At 39.1% G+C, this 20,387-nt stretch overlaps 2 protein-coding genes across 2 annotated transcripts; one reads left to right on the top strand and one right to left on the bottom strand.

The window, feature by feature from the left end:
* The first annotated feature begins 39 nt into the window (after window positions 1-39).
* On the top strand, window positions 40-15,407 carry ints12 (integrator complex subunit 12). The gene is made up of 7 exons (XM_073042493.1): window positions 40-87; window positions 202-357; window positions 3,381-3,533; window positions 3,863-4,044; window positions 10,111-10,270; window positions 11,698-11,847; window positions 14,039-15,407. Exons 2-7 carry the CDS (start codon window positions 205-207, stop codon window positions 14,600-14,602), a joined length of 1,362 nt encoding a protein of 453 aa, XP_072898594.1. The 5' UTR covers window positions 40-87; window positions 202-204; the 3' UTR covers window positions 14,603-15,407.
* LOC140725855 (uncharacterized) lies at window positions 5,906-9,282 on the bottom strand. The gene is made up of 3 exons (XM_073041804.1): window positions 9,138-9,282; window positions 8,150-8,774; window positions 5,906-5,914 (listed from the first exon to the last, which is right to left on the bottom strand). Exons 1-3 carry the CDS (start codon window positions 9,140-9,142, stop codon window positions 5,906-5,908), a joined length of 639 nt encoding a protein of 212 aa, XP_072897905.1. The 5' UTR covers window positions 9,143-9,282.
* Window positions 15,408-20,387: the final 4,980 nt, after the last annotated feature.

The raw sequence follows: 20,387 nt of genomic DNA, 5'->3' as shown, positions 1-20,387 counted from the left end.
ACAGTCGGACCGGATGTACCCGTTGCTAAGAGGGTTGGGGGAAGATGTAGAAAGTAGGACCGGAAGGCTTGCGAAGTAGACGCTGAGGTGGGGAAGGGTGACATGAAACTGTATATTCCTGGGAATTTAGTTCAATGTGGCTGGAGTTAGGGCTTTTCTTTTTAATTATACGTATATACAGTTTCCTCTTCACCTTTGCAGGACATGGCTGCTCCCAGTTTGGAGTTGGACCCGCTCTTCTTGAAAGCCTTGGGGTATCTGCATTCAAAAAGTAAAGACTCGGCGGAGAAATTGAAGGCTCTGTTGGATGAGGCATTGGCCAGAGGTAGCGAGTGCAGCTTTCGGCAGCAACAGAAGGTGCATTGGAAACAATAACTGCTAGTTTTTCAGTAAGAACAGAAAATGTTGGAATTTCACCGAGTCTGGGATCATAAATGGATCAAGTAAATTTGTGGGTGGGGTTGTAAATTTAATTGGTAAATGTGTTTATTATTTCCACTTTTACCGAGGTACAGTGAAAAAAAAATTGGTTTTACTTGCCATCCGTACATATGATGTAATGGCATCATGTACGTTGAAATACTACAAGGAAAAAAGCCATAACAGAATTGCAGTTACAGAGAATACGGGTAGGCAATAAGGTGCAAGACCATGGTGTGGTACATTGTAAGGTTAAGAATTCATCTTATCGTGATAGGTCACCATTCAGGACCCTTATTACAATATATAGTCGTTGAACCTGGTGGTATGTGCCTTAAGACTTTTGTATCTTATCTGATGGGAGGGAGGGGAGAAGCAAAAGTGTTTAGGGTGGGTAGATTTATGTTGGCTACTTTACTGGGAGAGTGAGAAGTAGAGACAGGATGTGGAAACCATAGAAAGTGTGCAGAGGAGATTTACAAGGATGTTGCCTGGATAGCAGAGCATGCCTTGTGAGAATAGGTTGAGTGAACTTGGCCTTTTTTCCTTGGAGCGACAGAGGATCAGAGGTGACCTGATAGAGGTGTATAAGATGATGGGAGGCATTGATCGTGTGGATAGAGCCTTTTTTCTAGGGCTGAAGTGACTGCACAAGAGGGCACAGTTTTAAGGTGCTTGGAAGTAGGTACAGAGGAGATGGAGATGAACTATTGGTGACAGTGGTGGAGGCGGACACAAAGAGTCTATTTAGAGACTCTTGGACAGGTACGTGGCGCTCAGAAAAATACAGGCCTATGGGTAACCCTAGGTAATTTCTAAGGTAAGGACATGTTTAGCACAGCTTTGGGCCAAAGGGCCTGTATTGTGCTGTAGGTTTTCTATGTTTCTATACAGAGTCCATTGAGGGAAGACTGGTTTCCTTGATATACTGAGTGTGTTCACAACACTGCAGTTTCTTGTCTTAGTCAGAGCAATTGCCATGCTAAGCTGTAGTACATGCAGATTGGATGTTTTCTATATTGCATTTGGTGAGGATCAACAGGGACATGTCAAATTTCTTCAGTCTTCTGAGGAAGAAGAGGTGCTGATCTGTTTCATTTCACTCAGTTTTGAAAGTTGTTAAAATTTGTGAGCTCTGCATGGGTGCTGGATGCAGTGGTGGATTGCACCAAATAATCAACAAAAAAGCTGGCATGACTGGGACCCATACCTACATTTTCTAGTGGCTGAGATTGATCAAATGAGTTTGAAGGCAGAGAGAAAGTTGGTAGCAATGTTGACTCATTAAGTTCAACACTTTGTGTTGCTGGAAATCCACAGCAGGTCAATCAGCATGAAAACAATCCCTTTGCCCCACCTAAGTTAGTCCTATTTGGCCCAAGTCCTAAATTGTTTCCTTTCTATGTACCTGTTCTGCTTTCTTTTAAATGTTGTTATTGTACCTGCTTCATCCACTGGAGAAAAGAGGATCGGGTCAATCATCCTGAAACTTCTGTTAAAATGAATGGTGACTGAGTGAAGACCTTCTCTGGTTGGAGGGGGATCATTGATTTGTAACTTCACCCAAAGTACAAATTTACTCTAAGCTTCTTTGTTCAGGTGGTCATCAAATAATAATATTTTTCCACAAAAGTAATATTTGAAACAAACACCAGCTAAGGGAAAGTTGGATAAATACCAGAAGATGGATACGGGGAGAGAAAAGCTAGCAGAGTTGTTGCCTTGCAGCTCAAGTGATCAAATTCAAACCTGACCTCGGGTGCTGTCAGGAATTTTCATGTTTTCCCTGTGACAATGTGGAGTTCCTATGGGTGTTCCAGTTTCCACCCACATCTAAATGACATCTGGGTTGGTAGATTCATTGACCACTGTAAATTGCTGCTAATGTAGGTTGACAGTACAATCTGAAAACATTGACAGGAATGTAGGAAGGTTAAGTTACAGGGGCAATTAGTGGAGGAATAAGATTGTTCTGTGAACTGATGTGGACTTAATGAGCCAAAATGGACATTTCCTATGTTGAATGCGCTTTACAAACAATGGAATTATTCAATATAGATGCTTTAAGCCAAATAACCTCACTTTGTACAGGAAATTTGTAGGAGTTGGGGCTACATTGTTCTAGTAAAAACTGGTGTGGACTCAATGGGCTAAATGGCTTCTTCCTGAGCAAAGGTGATACTTTATGATCTCAGTTGAATTTTAACTTGACGGTCACATGACAACTACCAAGCATTTGGGCATACATATTCAAACTCTTGTATGTAGTAATCTGAAAAGTTGGTCCAAAAAAAGTTATCACATCAAAGTTGAAGGACCTATATTTTTTTTAAATAGTGGCCCCCAATTTAAGATTTTCCAAAAGAGAAAATATCCTCTCCCCATCCATCTTGTTGAGACTGCTTAGAACCTTGTATATTACAATTATGTCCCCGTTCTCCTAAGCTGCAGCAGATACTAATCTAGCAGATCTAAACTTGCCTTAGAAAATGACCCATCCACTTCTGAAATTAATTAGTAAACATTCCAATGAATTAGCAACCTTAAGCAAAGGAATCAGTTTTGTACGCAGTACTCCATGTCTGCCCTACATAACTGAATCCAGTCCTCCCTACCTTTGAGCTCAATTCTCAACAAACATTAATTTTCTGTTAGGTTTCATAATTATTTGCTGTACATGCATGTGTAATGCATGCTAAGTCTTTTGCAAATCATGCACTGAGGTCACAGGTCCCTTTGCATTGCAGAACTCCATGTCACACCATGTAGTGCCTTACTTTTTATATTTACTGCCAAACTGGGAAATTCTACATTTTCCCATATAATACCCTATCTGCTGGGCCTCATTGCACTCACTCAGCATCAATTTTCCTTTGTAACTTCCTTAATTTCCCTTTTCAACCAAGTTTTTGAAACAGTATCAAACCTATAGTTTGACTTTTTGTATCCCTCTTGCACAGGAAGTTGAAGCACCCAAAGTAACTGTTGGTTCCAAATCCAGTTTAGCCAAGCAGGAGTCCAAAGTATCCACATCTCTGACATCTGGCAATAATGGAAAGTCCAGTTCCAGTGAAAAAACAAAGAAGGAAACTGAGAAGAGGCCAGCTGAAAAGGTAAAGATTGCTAGCTTACACCTGTAGCGTTGTATAGCAAACGTTTTGTGTACACAAGGGAGTTCTGTTTATTTATCACTTAAAACTTTTAAAATGTTAGAATATTATTACTAAAATTTGATTTGGCACATATGTGAGCCATTAAATGTGCAGTTTGCCCTGAAGTAATTTTGTTAACTAAGAGTAGTTAAAAAATTACATTAACATGTCATAATTGAATTTGATTCTAAGTTGGTATTTTCTGTCAAAGTACTGTAATGTAGTAAATCTTTAGCTTTTAAAAAAAATCTTAATAAATTAAATTAACTCAATATTTCCAATTTTGCAAGGTTAAGCTGGACACTCAGGAGGGAATTGATCCCCAGAAAAAGGCCAGACTGGAGAAGCCAGAGAATCGATCTTCCCCAGTCACTGTTCAGTCCAGTAAAGACCTGGCAATGCCTGACCTGCCTGGTTTTGAGAGCGCAGAAGACTTTGCCATGGAAATGGGGTTGGCATGTGTGGTGTGCCGGTATGACAGTTTTTTTTTTCATTATAAATCACGTGCCCATAGGTAAAGCATTGCAAAACTAAGTGTATTTCTCAAGGAATGCAAGTTTAGAAGAGAGATGGGAAAGTGGGGTTAGGGTTCAGGGCCTAGAGAAATGATTCATTTATCCTTTTATAGTCACATGTTTATACTTGTTCTCAATCTTTACAATAATAATTTTGTATGCTTGCTTACTATATAAATGCTTTATCGACTTGCTAGGTTCCCATGTTATGCAATAGTAACACTATTACTTGAGACATATTTATTTTGTGCTGAGGTACAGTGCCCTGAAAAAGCATTCAACCCCAACAACTATTTTCATATTTACTGTCCTGTTCTCTAAATATGAAATATATTGCAATAGGACTTATTTGAGCTGATCTATAAATCTTGGTGCATCATGTGAAATCAAAAGAAAAATTCCAAAACCTGTGAACACTTTACTAAAAATTAAAACCCAATATTGTGAGGCTGAAAACATATTCATTCCCTTTGTAATAATGACACTAACTTCCCTGTGTTTATTACCTTACCAACTTCTTGATGTAGAAAATTGGAAGATCACCTGTTTTTAATGAATTCATAAGAATAAATACCCCTCTCCTTGTAAGGTCCAACAGTATGGTAGATTTTCAACTGACCAAACAAAAATGAAGACAGAGCATTCAAGTCCAGGAAATGATAATATAGAAGCATAAATTGGGGAAAGGTACAAGAACATCTCAAGGCACAAAACATACTGTGGAATTCAGTGTAGTGTGTCATGAAAAAGTGAAAAAATATAAAACCAAAGCCACACTGCCTAGGTCAGGTCGGCCTCTACACTTAGTTGCTGGAGAAGAATGGCACTTGTAAGGGAGGCTGCTGTGATGCTAACAGCCACTCTGAGTCAGCTGTAGAAGCCAATGGCTGCAACTGGAGATGCAACACTCTCTCAGGCCTTGCACAAAAAGCACATTTATGGAAGAGTGGCAAGGAAGAAGCCCTGGCAATACTTTTTTTAAAAAGCATATTTGTGCCTGTTTTTAAAAAAAATTGCAAAGCATCACACTTAGAGATGAGACTAAAGTGGAACTTTTCGGCCTCAACACTAAGCAGTATATGTAGCGTAAATCTAATAATGCATATCAGTCAGGTGACATCATCTCAACTGTGAGGTTTGGTGGAAGTAGCATCATTCCTTGAGGATACTTTTCAGCACCACAAACTGGAAATCTCATCAGGATTGATGGAAAAGTGAATGATGCTAAATACAGAGAGATTCTGCATAAAAACTTGTTAGCCGCTGCTAGAAAGCTTAAATTAGGGAGGATGTTAGTATTTCAGCAGGATGACGACTCAAAGCACATTGCCAGAGCAACCATGGAGTGGCTTCAAATGAAGTAAGTTGATGTCCTTGAGTGGCCCAGTCAGAGTCCTGACCTTAACCTGATCAATCACCTCTGGCAAGACCTCAATATTACTGTCCACCACCGCTCCCCAACTGACCTGCCACAGTTTGACCAATTTTGCAAAGAGGAATGAGCAAATCTTGCTCCATCATGTAGTGCAAAGCTAATAAAGATTTATCAAAAAAGGCTACTGGCTGTAATAGCTGTAAGGTGGTTCAACTAAGTACTGAGCAAAAGGGAATGAATACTTTTGAAGTATTTTGTATTGAAGGTTTTGTATTTTTAGTTTTCATTTTTTTTTTAAATCATTGTCATTGTACTTTATTTACTAATTGGCAAAGATAGAACTAAAACAGTTCATTAAGAAAACAGGTAAAGGACCATTATCAAGCACAAAGATTATAAAATGCCTTAGCAATGTAATATGTATTATTGGGGCAGGGTTTCATTTACTCAATCTGAAAAAAAACATACAGTATACATACAGTATAAAAAAACATACTGAATACAGTATTATGAGTGAGCTATGATATCTTTTCAATTGCGAAGTGCAGTTCCCAATTGTTGTGTTTTTTTAAAAAAAAAATTTATTAGTTTTTCAAAACATTTTACAAAATTAAAAACCCCAAATCCCAATGAGGAGCATTAATACAGTGCAAGATTAAGCATACAATAACAATATGCTACAAAGGAAGAGAATTTAACAAAAAAAGCACCTAAATTAAAGACAAGTGAGCTTAGCGTCCTCCCCAAGCCCCACAACACAAGAAAAAAACCACAACAACTCCAGACCAACCACCACACAGTATAAAGAGTATAAGTCCAGACAGTCAAACTCCCAGACTGTGAATACACTTAGCAACAGAGGATAATAATGCCTACTACCAGAAAAAAAAGGGAGCTGAAAGCAAGGGACCGAAAAGAAAAAAAAAAGAAAAAAAAAACCCTAGTCAAGAGGAAGGTTATGAAAGTACTCGATAAAAGGTCCCCAGACCTTATGGAACTTTAGATCCGAATTAAGAACCGATTGGATAGCTAAGGCAGATTTAGTAGGTGATCTGGTAACGGAGGACGATCGGTCCAGTTTAGGATTCAACCAACAGTTGAAATCACCACCCAATATAAGAGAGTATGAGTTTAAGTCTGGTAGTGAGGAAAAAGAACCGTTCAAAAAAGTTAACATCATCAAAGTTGGGGGCATACAGGTTTGCTAGTGCAACTTTAGTGTTATATAGTTTACCAGAAACAATAATAAAACGGCCATTTGTATCAGATATTTTATTATGGAGTTCAAAAGGAATATTTGAATTAATAAGAATGGAAACTCCCCTAGCTTTAGCGGCAAAGGATGAATGAAAATGCTGACCCGCCCACTTTGACAGAAGCCGGGAGTTATCAAAACAACGAATATGAGTTTCTTGAAGGAAAGCAATGTCAGCTTTGAGTTGTTTGATATGTGAGAATACCTTCCTCCTTTTAACAGGGTGGTTCAGTCCCTTTACATTCCAGCTCACGAATTTAAGTGCACTAGCCATTATCAATTACTAATGCATAAAAGGCAGCAGGCATATAAAAAGTCAAGCAGTACAATAGCAGTCTGGGAGCAGAAATGTAAACATAGATTCGTAAGGTCAAAATATAAAAACATGTCCTAAGCAATAAAGAGATGTTGGAACTGGAAAACCCACCCCATCCGCACAACCCAAAACTAGACGGCTACCAAAACAAGTAGCTAGCTCTACCAAAAAAATTAACCCAAAAACAACTTCCAGATCTGTGTCATTAACAACATTTCCGTATAAATATTATAGCAAATAATAACTAGTTTATGCACTAGAAAACATAACTACAGATTAGAACACCTTCTGCAGAAATATACAACTTAATACAGAGAAAATCGGAGAAAAACCAAAACTAACCTACCCGCGAAACATTATAGAAGAATAAAGTAAGAGAAAGGGAAAAAAAAGGTAAGAAGGAAAAAGAAAAAAAAGAAGAGGAAGGGGAGAGTTATAAATTCAAGACGAGTGTTTATCAACCATTTACAGAGAAGGGAGAAAAAAATTCAGAGATTAGAAAAAAGGGGTGAAGAAAAGAAAAAGATAAAATAAATAAATATTTAAAACAAAGGAAAAATAAATCAGCAGTTGAACTGTGAACCGACAAACAGGGAGGCCTTCACTAAAGACTTCGAACCTCCAAAACAAGTTAGAATTAGTTGCAGAACTCTGTAGGTAAAGTTATACAAGAATAAAAATAGATTACACACACACCAAATCCCGGGGGAGATTGTCAACGGCCCTTAAAGTTTCAATGAATAATGTCCGAGTGATTCAAGTGAATTCCGAGTCCAGAGAAAGTAATTTTACTACGAGGAGTACTTATCCACCATTTTATGAGGTCCGATCAGATTCCGAAGATGACTGGATAGCCGGAAGACTTGTCACAAACGCTTCAGCTTCCTTCACTGATTTGAACCACTTATATTTCCCGGTATTAAGCTTGATTCGTAGATCAGCAGGGTTACGAAGGGAAGGTTTGAAACCACGATCAAAAAGCACTTTCATTGCGCCTTTAAACTCAGCGCGCATCTTTAAGGTCTGGGGTGCAAAATCTTCCACAAAGCGAATGGTTGTATCCTTGAAGGGAAGCGACCCCCTGCGACGCGCCTCTACGATCAGAATGTGTTTTACCTGGTATTGATGGAAACACAAGATTACTGGTCGCGGGCGGGAGCCCAGAATTCCGGGGGGAACGTAAACTCTGTGTGCCCGTTCGAGCTTGGGCGGCTTCGGAAGCAAATCTTTCCCGAATAACTCACAGAGAAACTCGGCGAAAACCTTCACGGTTGATCCCTTTTCATTCGCCTCTGGTAATCCCAGAATTCTGATGTTACAGCGTCTGCTACGATTTTCGAGATCCACCATTTTGGAAAGAAGTTTGTTAGATTTTCCCTCTAAGCTGGAACAGAGAGTCTCCAAGTATCGAACACAACTTTCTAAATCTTCAGAAGTCGAATCAATGCGAGATAAGTGTTCAGCATGTTTGTCCACTTTATCGTTGATCTGATCCAGTTTGTCTTCTAACTGTTTGAAAGCGGTTTTAAATTCCTTTAAGATTTCGTCTCGGAGCTTTCCAAGCGCAACCAGCGTCTCGTCCGACGGGGTCATAACTTCTTTTCCCCCGGGTTTAGAGCTCTTGCGGAAGTCCCCAGCGGTTTTAAATTCCTTTAAGATTTCGTCTCGGAGCTTTCCAAGTGCCACCATAGTCTCGTCCGACGAGGTCATAGCTTCTTTTCTCCCGGATTTAGAACTCTTGCTAGACATTGTAAGTTAGATATATTCACAGGCAAGTAAGAGATACCGAAATAATTCCTAACTAAGGTTTAAAAAATGGAGACATTTAGTGCAAAGGTAGCAACAGTAACGGAACAAAAGTTCGGAGCAGCTAAACAATCGCCATCTTACAGGAAGTCAGTTTTCATTTTTACAGTTTTCCCGTTTATTTTGGATTTACTGTGAAAAGGGAACATGTAATTCACAAATTAAAAATTCTCAGTTAAATTGATCAAAGTCCCTGGTTATAATACTCATTTATGTTAACAAAGGATTGAATACTTTTACAAGACACTGTAACAATTGGTTACTACGTCAGGGCAGATAAAATGAGATGAACACTTACCTCATATTTGTCTGTCACACCAGTTTTTCTGAGTCAGGCGTACAAATTCAATTACTTGCTTCGCAAGTTAAGTTATTTGCAAAAATGCCTCATACTTAACCAAAATTAAAAAGCTAGTGTGAAGGTAAAACATTTGTTAAATGGATCAAACGATGCAAAATGCGCATACAATGAAATAATGGAACTCTAAAGTAGACAAATTGATCTATTGTGACTCTTAACAGGTAACTGAGTGAGACTCATTCCTCCAACTGTCCTGTAGCCATGTTACTTTTGCCACAAGTGAAAGCTTTTAAAGTCAGTTTCGGCCACCCTTACATGGTCCATTATAGTTAATTCATAATTGAATGTAAATAGAAAGCTAATTATAGACTGGTCTCTTTACAAAGTCTGGTTTCTACACCTTCCCCAGCTAGTTTTGAAAACAAAAGCTGGAAAAGGTCGATGCAACAAGTTGCAAAGTGCAGACATAATCATTTTTTTGCTACCTTCATTGTTGGAATTTTTATCTGGAAGTTGTTTAAAACAAGTGTACTTGCATCATTACTAAGTTTGCAATATCAATGATAACAAATTTATCCTTGTGTGATGCGCAGAAAATATTCAGACTGTCACACTGGTCAACAATCACATTTCAAGATGCATAGTATCTCAGCATTTCTCAACTGTTCTTGGTATTTACTGTGTCTATCAATTGGGGCATATTCTGAGGCAATTCTCTTAGTATCTTTCGCATTTTTTCATTTGAAATAAAATACCAGGCATTAAACTATACTTTTCTGTAGCCCAGTGATCCACTTCATTTCATCTCTGAGAGTCATATAAATAATAACTCTAACATAAGGATGCAATCTAAGAAAATAATTTGTTTGTACTTAATGAAATATGCCAGAAATATGAAGAGGGTACATTTTTATATAATAAGATAATGTATCTAGTGATACTAATCATTGGTTAACTAATTTGCTTTTAGCCAGATGACTGTTACATCAGGTAATCAACTAGTTGAATGTCAAGAATGTCACAACCTCTACCATCAGGACTGTCACAAACCCCAGGTGACGGACAAGGATGTAAATGATCCACGTCTGGTATGGTATTGTGCCCGCTGTACAAGACAGATGAAGAAAATGGTAAGATCTCTCCCAATTGACACATACAAATACACCAGAACATTCTTTAACATGTGTCTTAAGCAGATACGTCTTTCATTTTAATTTTGATGACATGTGGAACACTTTGAAGTGGAAAATGTGCCTGTTTTGAGTCAGTAATCTCACCACATGAGACGATGAGAGAATTATTTATAAAAAAGAGAGTCTGCAGATACTGAAAATCCAAATCAGCATACACAAAATGCTGGAAGAACTCGGCAAGTAAGGCAGCATCTATGGAAATGAATAAACAGTCAATGTTTCAGGCTAAGGCCCTTCTTCATGACTTGTGCCTATTTGTCCACACACCCCGCAATTACAATGAGCTGAAATTGCGTTATTTCTCAATCATTTCCTAATGGGTAGTTTGCTGGCCAGTTTCAAGTCATGGTTAATAGTAAGGGACATAATGAATTTACTCTGTTTTTTGAAGAGTTGTGCTGATTAGAGGTTTATAAGATGGTGAAAAAATAGACAATAGGTGTAGGACGAGGCCATTTGGCCCTTCGAGCCAGCACCGCCATTCAATGTGATCATGGCAGATCATCCACAATCAGAACCCCCCTCCTGCCTTCTCCCCATATCCCTTGACTTCGCTATCTTTAAGAGCTTTATCTAACTCTTTCTTGAAAGCATCCAGAGAATTGGCCTCCACTACCTTCTGAGGCAGAGCATTCCACAGATCCACAACTCTCTGGGTGAAAAAGTTTTTCCTGAACTCCGTTCTAAATGGCCTACCCCTTATTCTTAAACTGTGGCCTTAAAATATATGTTAAGCACAAAGCAGATATTTTTACGTGTGAGCGAGACCAAATACAAACCATCCATTAAGGCACTGAGAGAATTTTTCTTTTTCCCATAGAGTGATTTTGGATGTGGAACTCGTAGTTAGAAATAGTTCAGACAAGAAATGCCTATGGATTTAAAAGTAAGAAGTGCAAAAATGAAGGAGGAAAAAATCGGGTTTATGAAAACTTTAGGAGAAATTTGGACTTTAATGAAATATTCTCATATGGGCTTGCTGAATGCTGTAATAATAATAATAATAATGATGAGTGTTGTTGAGAAGTGAGGGGAAAGAATAGAAAATAGATATATCTATTTTATGTTTAGACTAAACGGTCATTAAACTGTCTAGTGGGATGATTGGAAATGCAAATTCCTTTCTTTTCCTGAATAAGCTAACTATGGTTGACAACTCCTTGACTGGAAGAAATACAGAAAAAAGAATCTTTCAAAATGTCTACAGGTTTAGTGAAGTAACTTGTCCAGAATTCCAGGGCACCAATTCTGCAAATTAGAACAGCTGGAAATTTTAGGTTGGATATTTCAAACATTGAACCCTATCCAAATATTCCTCTCCTTTTCTAACATGTCTGTTCATCAGAATAATTTCTATTATACAGGCACAGAAGACGCAAAAGGCTGCTCCAAAGGCTTCCAGTTCAGTTGCTAGCACCACTCCATCAGTAAAAGATCCATCGGTGAAAAAGCCTGACTTGAAGCAGAAACAAGAAATGACCACATTTCAGGCTTTCAAAAGAGCTGAAGTAAAGGTACAGTAACAGTCTCTAAACTAAAATCTTATACCCTGTTTAATTTCTATTTGGAAGTATCTGTTGTTTGGAAAAAGGGGTTGTTTTAGTTGGGCTTTTTCATAGAGTTGCTTTTATAGTAGTAGAGGATTCTTTCTTTTTAGTGCAAAATTAATCTGGATTTATCAGAAGCAAGCCATAAGACAGACAGACATACTTTATTGATCCCGAGGGAAATTGGGTTTCGTTACAGCCGCACCAACCAAGAATAGTGAAGAAATACAGCAATATAAAACCATAAATAATTAAATAAAAATAAGTTAATCATGCCAAGTGGAAATAAGTCCAGGACCAGCTTATTGGCTCAGGGTGTCTGACATTCCGAGGGAGGAGTTGGAAAGTTTGATGGCCACAGGTAGGAATGACTTCCTATGATGCTCAGTGTTACATCTCGGTGGAATGAGTCTCTGGCTGAATGTACTCCTGTGCCTAACCAGTACATTATGGAGTGGATGGGAGTCATTGTCCAAGATGGCATGCAACTTGGACAGCATCCTCTTTTCAGACACCACCATCAGAGAGTCCAGTTCCACATCACTGGCCTTACAAATGAGTTTGTTGATTCTGTTGGTGTCTGCTACCCTCCGCCTGCTGCCCCAGCACACAACAGCAAACATGATAGCACGGCCACCACAGCCAGAAGTACTGAAGCAGTCGATCTCCTAGAGAATCGTAATCTAACAGTGGCTTTCAGTTAAAGCAGAATTGAGAGAACTGGATTTGAAAGGAATGTGAAATTATTGTAATTTTATTGGTGGTTGTGTAAACATTTGCAGAAGTCATCTTAAAGCAAAGCTTAAGAGATGTTAGCTTTTATTTCCTGAGAATCATTATCTGATTATTTTGATGGCAAGGCTTTAAACTTTAGAAACTAACAGAAGCTAAACTAATACAAGATATGGAAACTAATTAATTGGGACACATCAGGACCATTACATTCCCTCAATCAGCCAAAGTTTCATGGATATATTTTAAAAGGCATATAAAAGACAAACTACTATTTAACTAAGTAACAAATTATATATTTAAATGAAGTACAGAACAAATTAGTACACTGCCAATGCTACTACAAACTGTAAAACTATATTAGTTCACATAGTTATCATCAGAAAAATTCATCCATTGTACGCTGCAGTGTATGGGATGTCCAGGGAGGGGTAGTATCTCCAGTGAAGGAGCTTGTCATATCTATTTTGGGGCAGCTTTCTCACTTTTGGTCCCCACTGGACACTCGGCTCTCATCTGTGGCTCAAAGTAACTTTGCATGTGATAGTGGCCACATTCCAGTATACAGCTTGAACAGGCAGTCTGAACCAGTTGAGGGTAGCCAGGGGGTCTAATATCCCAGTGAAGTAGGGACATGCCTGTCCTTGCATATGAAGTCAGCTCAGGCGAACTGGGCGGATGGGATCAACAGTGAGATCCAAAGGCAAGAAGGCAGTTTGGCAATGCTTCATGGAGAGCAAAGAGCACGATAAGGCACAGAAGTCTGTTAACCACTGCAACCAAGGAAGAGCCCAGTTTGTGATGACTATTCGTACCACGACCTCGACGTCCAAGGTCGAGAAAGTGGAACTGTCCTAGTGCAACAGTTTTTCATGTGCTGTCCTGAAAGATCTCCTCAACAACCAGTGCATTCATATAAAACATGGCTGACTGATATACAGTAGTTAAGGATGAAAGTTCCCCACACTGATTTTTTTGAAGTTTTTTTTTGCTATTGCTGCTGGTGACAGTACCTTCTTGCTGGGAAGGCTCAAGGAAACATGGTCAGATAGGTAAACCTGCAGCATCATATTTGGGAAGAAATGGAAAGACTTTTGCGGCCAGATGGGTGAAAACTGAAGGATGTTGCTCGGTTGGGGGGGGGGGGGGGGGAGGGGGTGTTTAAAAATCCCTTCCATGGATCTATCCACATCCAGTATATATTCACTGCAGGACATGAGTAAATGGTAATTCTGGAGAAAGGTTTTAGGACATTCATGGTTATTTATAAGCTGTGGCTAATGTAATCAGTTTGCCAGGGAGGGGATTTAAAATGTTATCTATATTTAAACAAATATATATCAACTGCATGTGTGTGTGTATTTTCATACGGCCTTATGCTTCTCTTTCATAGTTTAAGGCGATTTTACTTTTCATTATTTTTCAGACCACCTCATCTGCTTCTGGGAATTCCTCCAATTCTAGCACCACCTCTTCCTCGGTTAGTGGCCTCACAGGATGGGCTGCCTTTGGAGCTAAAACATCTTCTGCAGCACCTTCCACAGTTAAACTGGGGTCAACTGTACAAACCGCCAGTGGGAAACCTGCTGCACCCTCTTCAAATCAGAAAGCAGTGGGCCTCTCTGGACTGGCACCTTCTAAAGCAAGCCTGGGATCCAAAACGACCACTAGCATTAACTCTAGCACTGGACCTATAAAGCCTTCTCCACCCCTAACATTGGGGAAACCGAGTCTTAACCGATCATCTAGCAGTGACAATGTCACCAAAGTGAGTTTAACAGGACCTGGCAACAGTGTTGGCCAGGCTAGCAGTGGAAACGGAGGGAACTCATCTACCAACAGTGGTGGTAACAATGGGGCCAAAACTCCATCTGATGCTAGCAACTCTTCCGTTGTTAAGTTGCCAACATCTCAAGAGTCTCAGCTTAATGCTATGAAAAGGCTCCAGATGGTTAAGAAGAAAGCCGCACAGAAGAAGCTTAAAAAGTGAATGTTCATCACTGTTGTTCTCTGTTGCCTTTGCATTTCTACAGAGAATAGCTTGCTAAGGAGGCCAACAAACATGCCCTTGGATTTATTCATTTTTCTAAGATTTTTATTTGTGAGAAGAGCACAGATCTATCTCTTGCCTCTGAAGGCCCCATGAAAACCACATGAGAGAGGATTTATGTAGGTCTAAATGGCTTTGATCAAGATCTACACCAGTAAAAGGTTATAAGCACAAGTCTGAGAGAATTAAGAGATTACACTGTTAGCAAAAAAATAATTTCATAAGTTGCCATTTGTAACAAAATTGACATTCTGGCCTTTTCTGTTTTAAAAGATAATCTTTTAACTAGATTGCTGATTCAGACTCCCTTTCATAGCAGTTTCAAACAATCTGTAAAGAGTTTGATTGGAGACCCATTTCTGACACCAGGAGCCAAAGGTCTTGGTTGTTCAATAGCTTGCAGGAGACAACATCCTTAGTGAGCTATGCAGTACAAATTAACAGAAACTGAATTTTTAAGCTTGTTCTGGTTTCCTTGCACCCACAAAAAACATTTCCTTTAAAAGATTTAGCTCAAGTTCCTAATGGGCCAAAAATGCTCTGCACTTCTCAAAACAAATCTGAAAGTTGAGTGAGAGACCAGTTTACTGTGATGTTGAAAACCAGGGAGGTTTTAATTCTGTGTCAAATGGACCTGTTCACATATGTTGTTTTGTGTGTATTACTGTTAATGGAGATGCCGTCTCCATTTGGTGAATTGCACTGGTATTGAAAAAGAATTAAAGTCAAATCTTGTACACTTCGATTAATGGAGCACTTTTTAATTAGTCCCATTACATATTTTTATGTGCTTTTCCTTGAAACGCATCTGTTTTTATGTTTTAACTTTGAAACGCTGACCAGTTCCCTGACTTCCAAATGTGAATGTCAAGGAATAAACCTACACTTTCAACACTGATAGTCGCAAGTGTTCATTCATGCACAGTAAATGTATGTACACAGCAAATATGGCCTAATAACATTCATCTGCCTTTGATCCATATAACTCAGAGTCATCATTTTAGTCAATACATTAATTTTTAGGGGTTGGTGCTTCCATCTTTTACCCTTGAATGACTTGGCTCTAATTTTCTGATTATTCTCTCATGCTGGATTTCTGCAGAGGAGAAAATATTGTCTTCATCCCTGATCTTTGGAATTCATTCAATGATTTAAAGGTTTGCATTCCCATTGTCCCATAGGATCACGCAGCTGGTGTGTGGACACTGTTAAACTGCAGGATGCATTAAAGCTAAATTGTACAGAACAAGCCATAGAAGCACCCATGTAATAATGATCAGATAATGTTAATGTTGAAATGAGGGTTGACTATTGAACAAAATCCTAACAAGACCTTCCCTACTCATTGCAGTTCCATGCATTATTGAATCTCCAGCTAAGAACAGCCAGGGCCACAGTTTAACAACTTGCCTAAGTGAAAACACGTCCATCTGTATAGTATCTCTTCCGTGCTGAAATAGTCTCATATGTGATTGTCTGGAAAGGGGCTTGGATTAGGTGACCCCCATTTCAGCAGGAGTGGGTGCCAATAGATGGAAATGTTAACAGATTTCTTCCTTGATGGCTCAAATAAGGCTGATGTGTGTTGACTGGGGAAGGTTAGGGTTTAATCAAACTAACAGTAAATTTAACATAATTGCTGATTGATCTGGCTCTTGATTGCCATCCAGTGGCCCTTATTGAAACTGCAAGGTGAAATTTCCGATCAGAACCAGCTATGAAGCGATCTCTGGTTCAGCAGTCCACATATGCTGGGAGTCATACCAGCAGGAGCATTGTCCTAGAAAGAATTTACTGCTTTCTATAGTTACAGTTGAGATGTGAAAACAAAAATGCTGATGATAGAAATTTGAAATAAAACTGAAAATGCTGGAAATACTCAACAAGTCAGACAACATCAATGGGGAGAAGCTTCTGACTAGTGCTGAAGAACAGTCTGAAGCATTGACTCTTTCTCTACCCAGAAAATCTATCTAATCATCAACAATCATTTGATTTCTCCCTTTGTTACTACCTGCAGAAAGCTACGCATGCTAGAAATACTTAGCAGGTCAGGCAATCTTTGTGGAAAGAGAAACAGTTAATATTTTGAGTGAAATACCCTTTATCAGAACTGATTGAAAGCTATGGGGTTATTGAATAAAATACCAGTCACATCTTCCTTGCTCTTTGTCTTAGTGCATGGGTTCTTGTGTATCTAACAACCAGTGTGACTCAGCCTATTATTTCATCTGGAAGATATCTCCATCAGTGTATTATCACCTCAGTGATTTCTGATGAAGGATATTCAAACTGAAGCATTAACTGTTTTCTTTCTACTAATGTACTGAGTACAGTATTCCCAACATTTTCTGCTATTTCATATTTCTAGTTAAATTAATTTTCAGCTTTCCGTTACTTTGCCCAGGTCCAATCTGGAGGTCTGGTTTAATGTTTGTTATTAAGCTTCTCCTGCTCTTAATTGCTAACTTACAGAACATACAAGAAAATGGGGAGAGAACGAGCAGCTGCTTCACTCTTACATAGTCTATGGATTCCACCTCAGAACCCACAGAGTAGCAAGTCTTCACTGATTCTCATGGACTGCTGAAGAAAGAAACGTCATGCCAAACAGCCTTGGCGTGGATCTCATTCTTACATCTTCGATAGCATCTCACACCCCCAATACATTCTCAGTACTTTAGTGGAAGAGTCATTCTAGATTACTTGCTCAAATCCCATAAGTGGTCTTAACTATATACCACTGCATAAAATGTGTAACAGTTTTCAAGGATATTTTTTTCTTCCTTTCCTCTCCATAGCTCAAGAATACATGGTGACTTCACAAACTTTAACTGACACCATATCCAATCTCTTCCCCTAGTGCCAAAATGGTGGTGACTGATCACAAATGGCAACTCTAGCACTGTGATCACCGTGATAGGATTAAGATGTGGATAATGCACCTTGGTCACATTTCTGGAGTTATTTACAATGCAAATGGCAATTGGTTACCACTTCGCTAAATAGACACTTGTATGTGAGCCTTTATAAACAAAGCCTCTACTTTGGCCATACTACATTGGATTTAAGTGCTATGACAAAAGCAAGTCTTAATTGTCAGTTTTTCAATGCAGCACATCTTATTTTGGACAACAGACATGCTCTTGGTATTTGTGGGATAGATTTTTCACACAGAAGTGATAGAGTGCAGGGGTGGGAATTGAATTGCCTTTGGCAGGACAGTTGGAACAGACACATATAATACATAGTGAATCAGACAATGGTCATGCAGAGATGACAGACCAGAAGCTGAATGAGGCCATTCAGCCCATTGACATGACACTAGACATGTTCATTGCTATTTGGGCACTCCCATAGGTCTCTAAATTTGAGACAGAGTCCTCCTTGGTATATCTGTTTCAATGATGTTAACTCTAAAAATTCAAAAACATTTAGTGGTGCTGAGGTTTGGTCCATTCTGAACTACTTGTTCTAGATGGCTGTTTTTAGCTGTGTAATATATTGACTATACATCCCTCAATTGTTCCCTCTTATCCTGATCTCATCAGTATCTGGGCTTAGACTTTTGTTAGGACGCTCAAGGAGTTAATTGAAATCCAATCAATATCTCAGTTTCATCTGCCTCATTAAGTGTCCCGCACATTTGGGCATGTGGTGTCATGGTATTTGCCCTGGCTTAATATTGAAAAAAGATGTATAAATTTACATGTTGACCAACCAATCAAAGTCAGTATAAAGACCCTGGTTAATTTCTGGGACCACATGGGTCAAGTGGCTGCCCTCTGTGTAACATTACGGCTACTGTCCTAATCTTTGAGGTGATTTTAAATCTAATTACTGATTGTAAGATTCAGGATAAGATATGGCTTTGCTATACATGATGAAGTATAAATGGACTCTAAACCTTACAATCTACTAAGCTATGACCTTGCATTTTTTGTCTACCTGCATTACACTATTTCTGTAGCTGTTATACAATTCTGCATTCTGTTATTTTTTTATCTTGTACTACCTCAATGTTTTGTGTAATGAATTGATTTTATGAACAGGATGCAAGACAAGCTTTTCACTCTACCTCAGTACATGTGACAATAATATTCTAATTGCAATTCAATAGAAGCAGTTTTAAGGCTGATTTTTGCACTTTTAACTGTATACCTTCTGGCTTTGTCTCTGTGCTGCATAACATAGTTTCTCTCCACAGTGGCTACCTGACCTGCTAAGCTTTTCCAGCATTTTCTACTCTGATTTAAATCTACAGCATTTACAATTGGCACGTGCCTTATGCAAAGTATAAATAAGCAAGTTTGCACAATGTTTATCAAGAGGAGTACATACTCTGTTGCTTTCTTCCTCGCAGCCATTCAAATGTGGGTCAGCAAAATAAGCTGTTGGTAGCGATAATCTAGGTATGGTTGAGTGACAAAGTGTAGTTTTACTGAGTTAGACCTCAATGAAGAATGGTATAGTCGACCATTCTTGATAATAAAATTTATTTGGAATTTGTACTTTAACTTTGAGCATTTATTAACAAACAAAATGTAGGCAGTTATTTTCCATGAAAACTGTCCCCAGTGTAGGAACTCAGTGAACCTTTCACAATCAAGTACTTTCCATGAAAGAGAGGATGTTTCTTTTTAATGCAAACACCTAATTTGTTTATTGTTTCTAAAGAGCAGCAGTTGCCTAACTGCGATCTCACAGCTTTAGCAACCAGCCTTTGATTCTGACCTCCTGTCCTATTGTGCGAGTGTTGCACATTCTCATTGTGACTGTGTGGGTTTCCTCTTACATCCCAAAGCTGTGCAGATTAATAAGTTAATTGGCCACTGTAAATTGCTCCTGGTGTGGAGGTTAGTGGTGGAGTTGATGGGAATGTGGGGTGAGCACAATGGGATTAGTGTAACAGGGTGCTTGATGTTTGATGCAGCCTCACTGTATGCTATGATTCTAGGACTCTTGGAAATGTATTATCTTGTCAACATTTACAAGGGGTCTGAAGAGCAATTTCTCACAGAGGGTGGTGCATATAAGTAACAGATTGCCGGGGGAAGCAGTTGATGTAGGTGCAAGTAAAACATTTTTAGTTATTTCATTTATTTACTTAGAGATGCAGTGCAGAACAGGCCCTTCTAGCCTAATGAGCCAAGCTGCCCAGCAACTCACCAGTTTAACACTAGCCTAATCACAGGACAATTTACAATGACCAAATAAACTACTGTTGTGGCGCGTGGCCAAGTTAAGGCGTTGGACTAGCGATCTGAAGGTCGTGAGTTCGAGCCCCAGCCGAGGCAGTATGTTGTGTCCTTGAGCAAGGCACTTAACCACACATTGCTCCAGTCCACCCAGCTGAAAATGGGCACCGGCAAAATGCTGGGGGTTAACCTCGCGATAGACTGGCATATCCAGGGGGGAGTCTCGTACTCTCAGTCGCTTCACGCCACAGAAACCGGCATAAGCACCAGCCTGATGAGCCTATAAGGCTCGGGACAGACTTTAATTTAACTTTAAATAACCTACTAACTTTGTTCTGTGGGAGGAAACAAGAGCACCTGGAGGAACCCCACATGGCCATGGGGAGATCATACAAACTCCTTACAGACAGTGCCAGAAATGAACTCTGAATTCCGAAGCCCTAAAAGATATTTGGATAGGAAAGGTTTAGAGGAACATGGGTTAAATGCTACTAGCTACCTTTGTTGGCATGAGCAAGATGTAAGTG

The sequence above is a fragment of the Hemitrygon akajei genome, chromosome 4 (assembly GCF_048418815.1).
Source record: "Hemitrygon akajei chromosome 4, sHemAka1.3, whole genome shotgun sequence".
Taxonomy (NCBI): Eukaryota; Metazoa; Chordata; class Chondrichthyes; order Myliobatiformes; family Dasyatidae; genus Hemitrygon; species Hemitrygon akajei.
The sequence above is the reverse complement of the archived record's forward strand: the minus strand, read 5'-3'. Positions and strand labels throughout refer to the sequence as shown.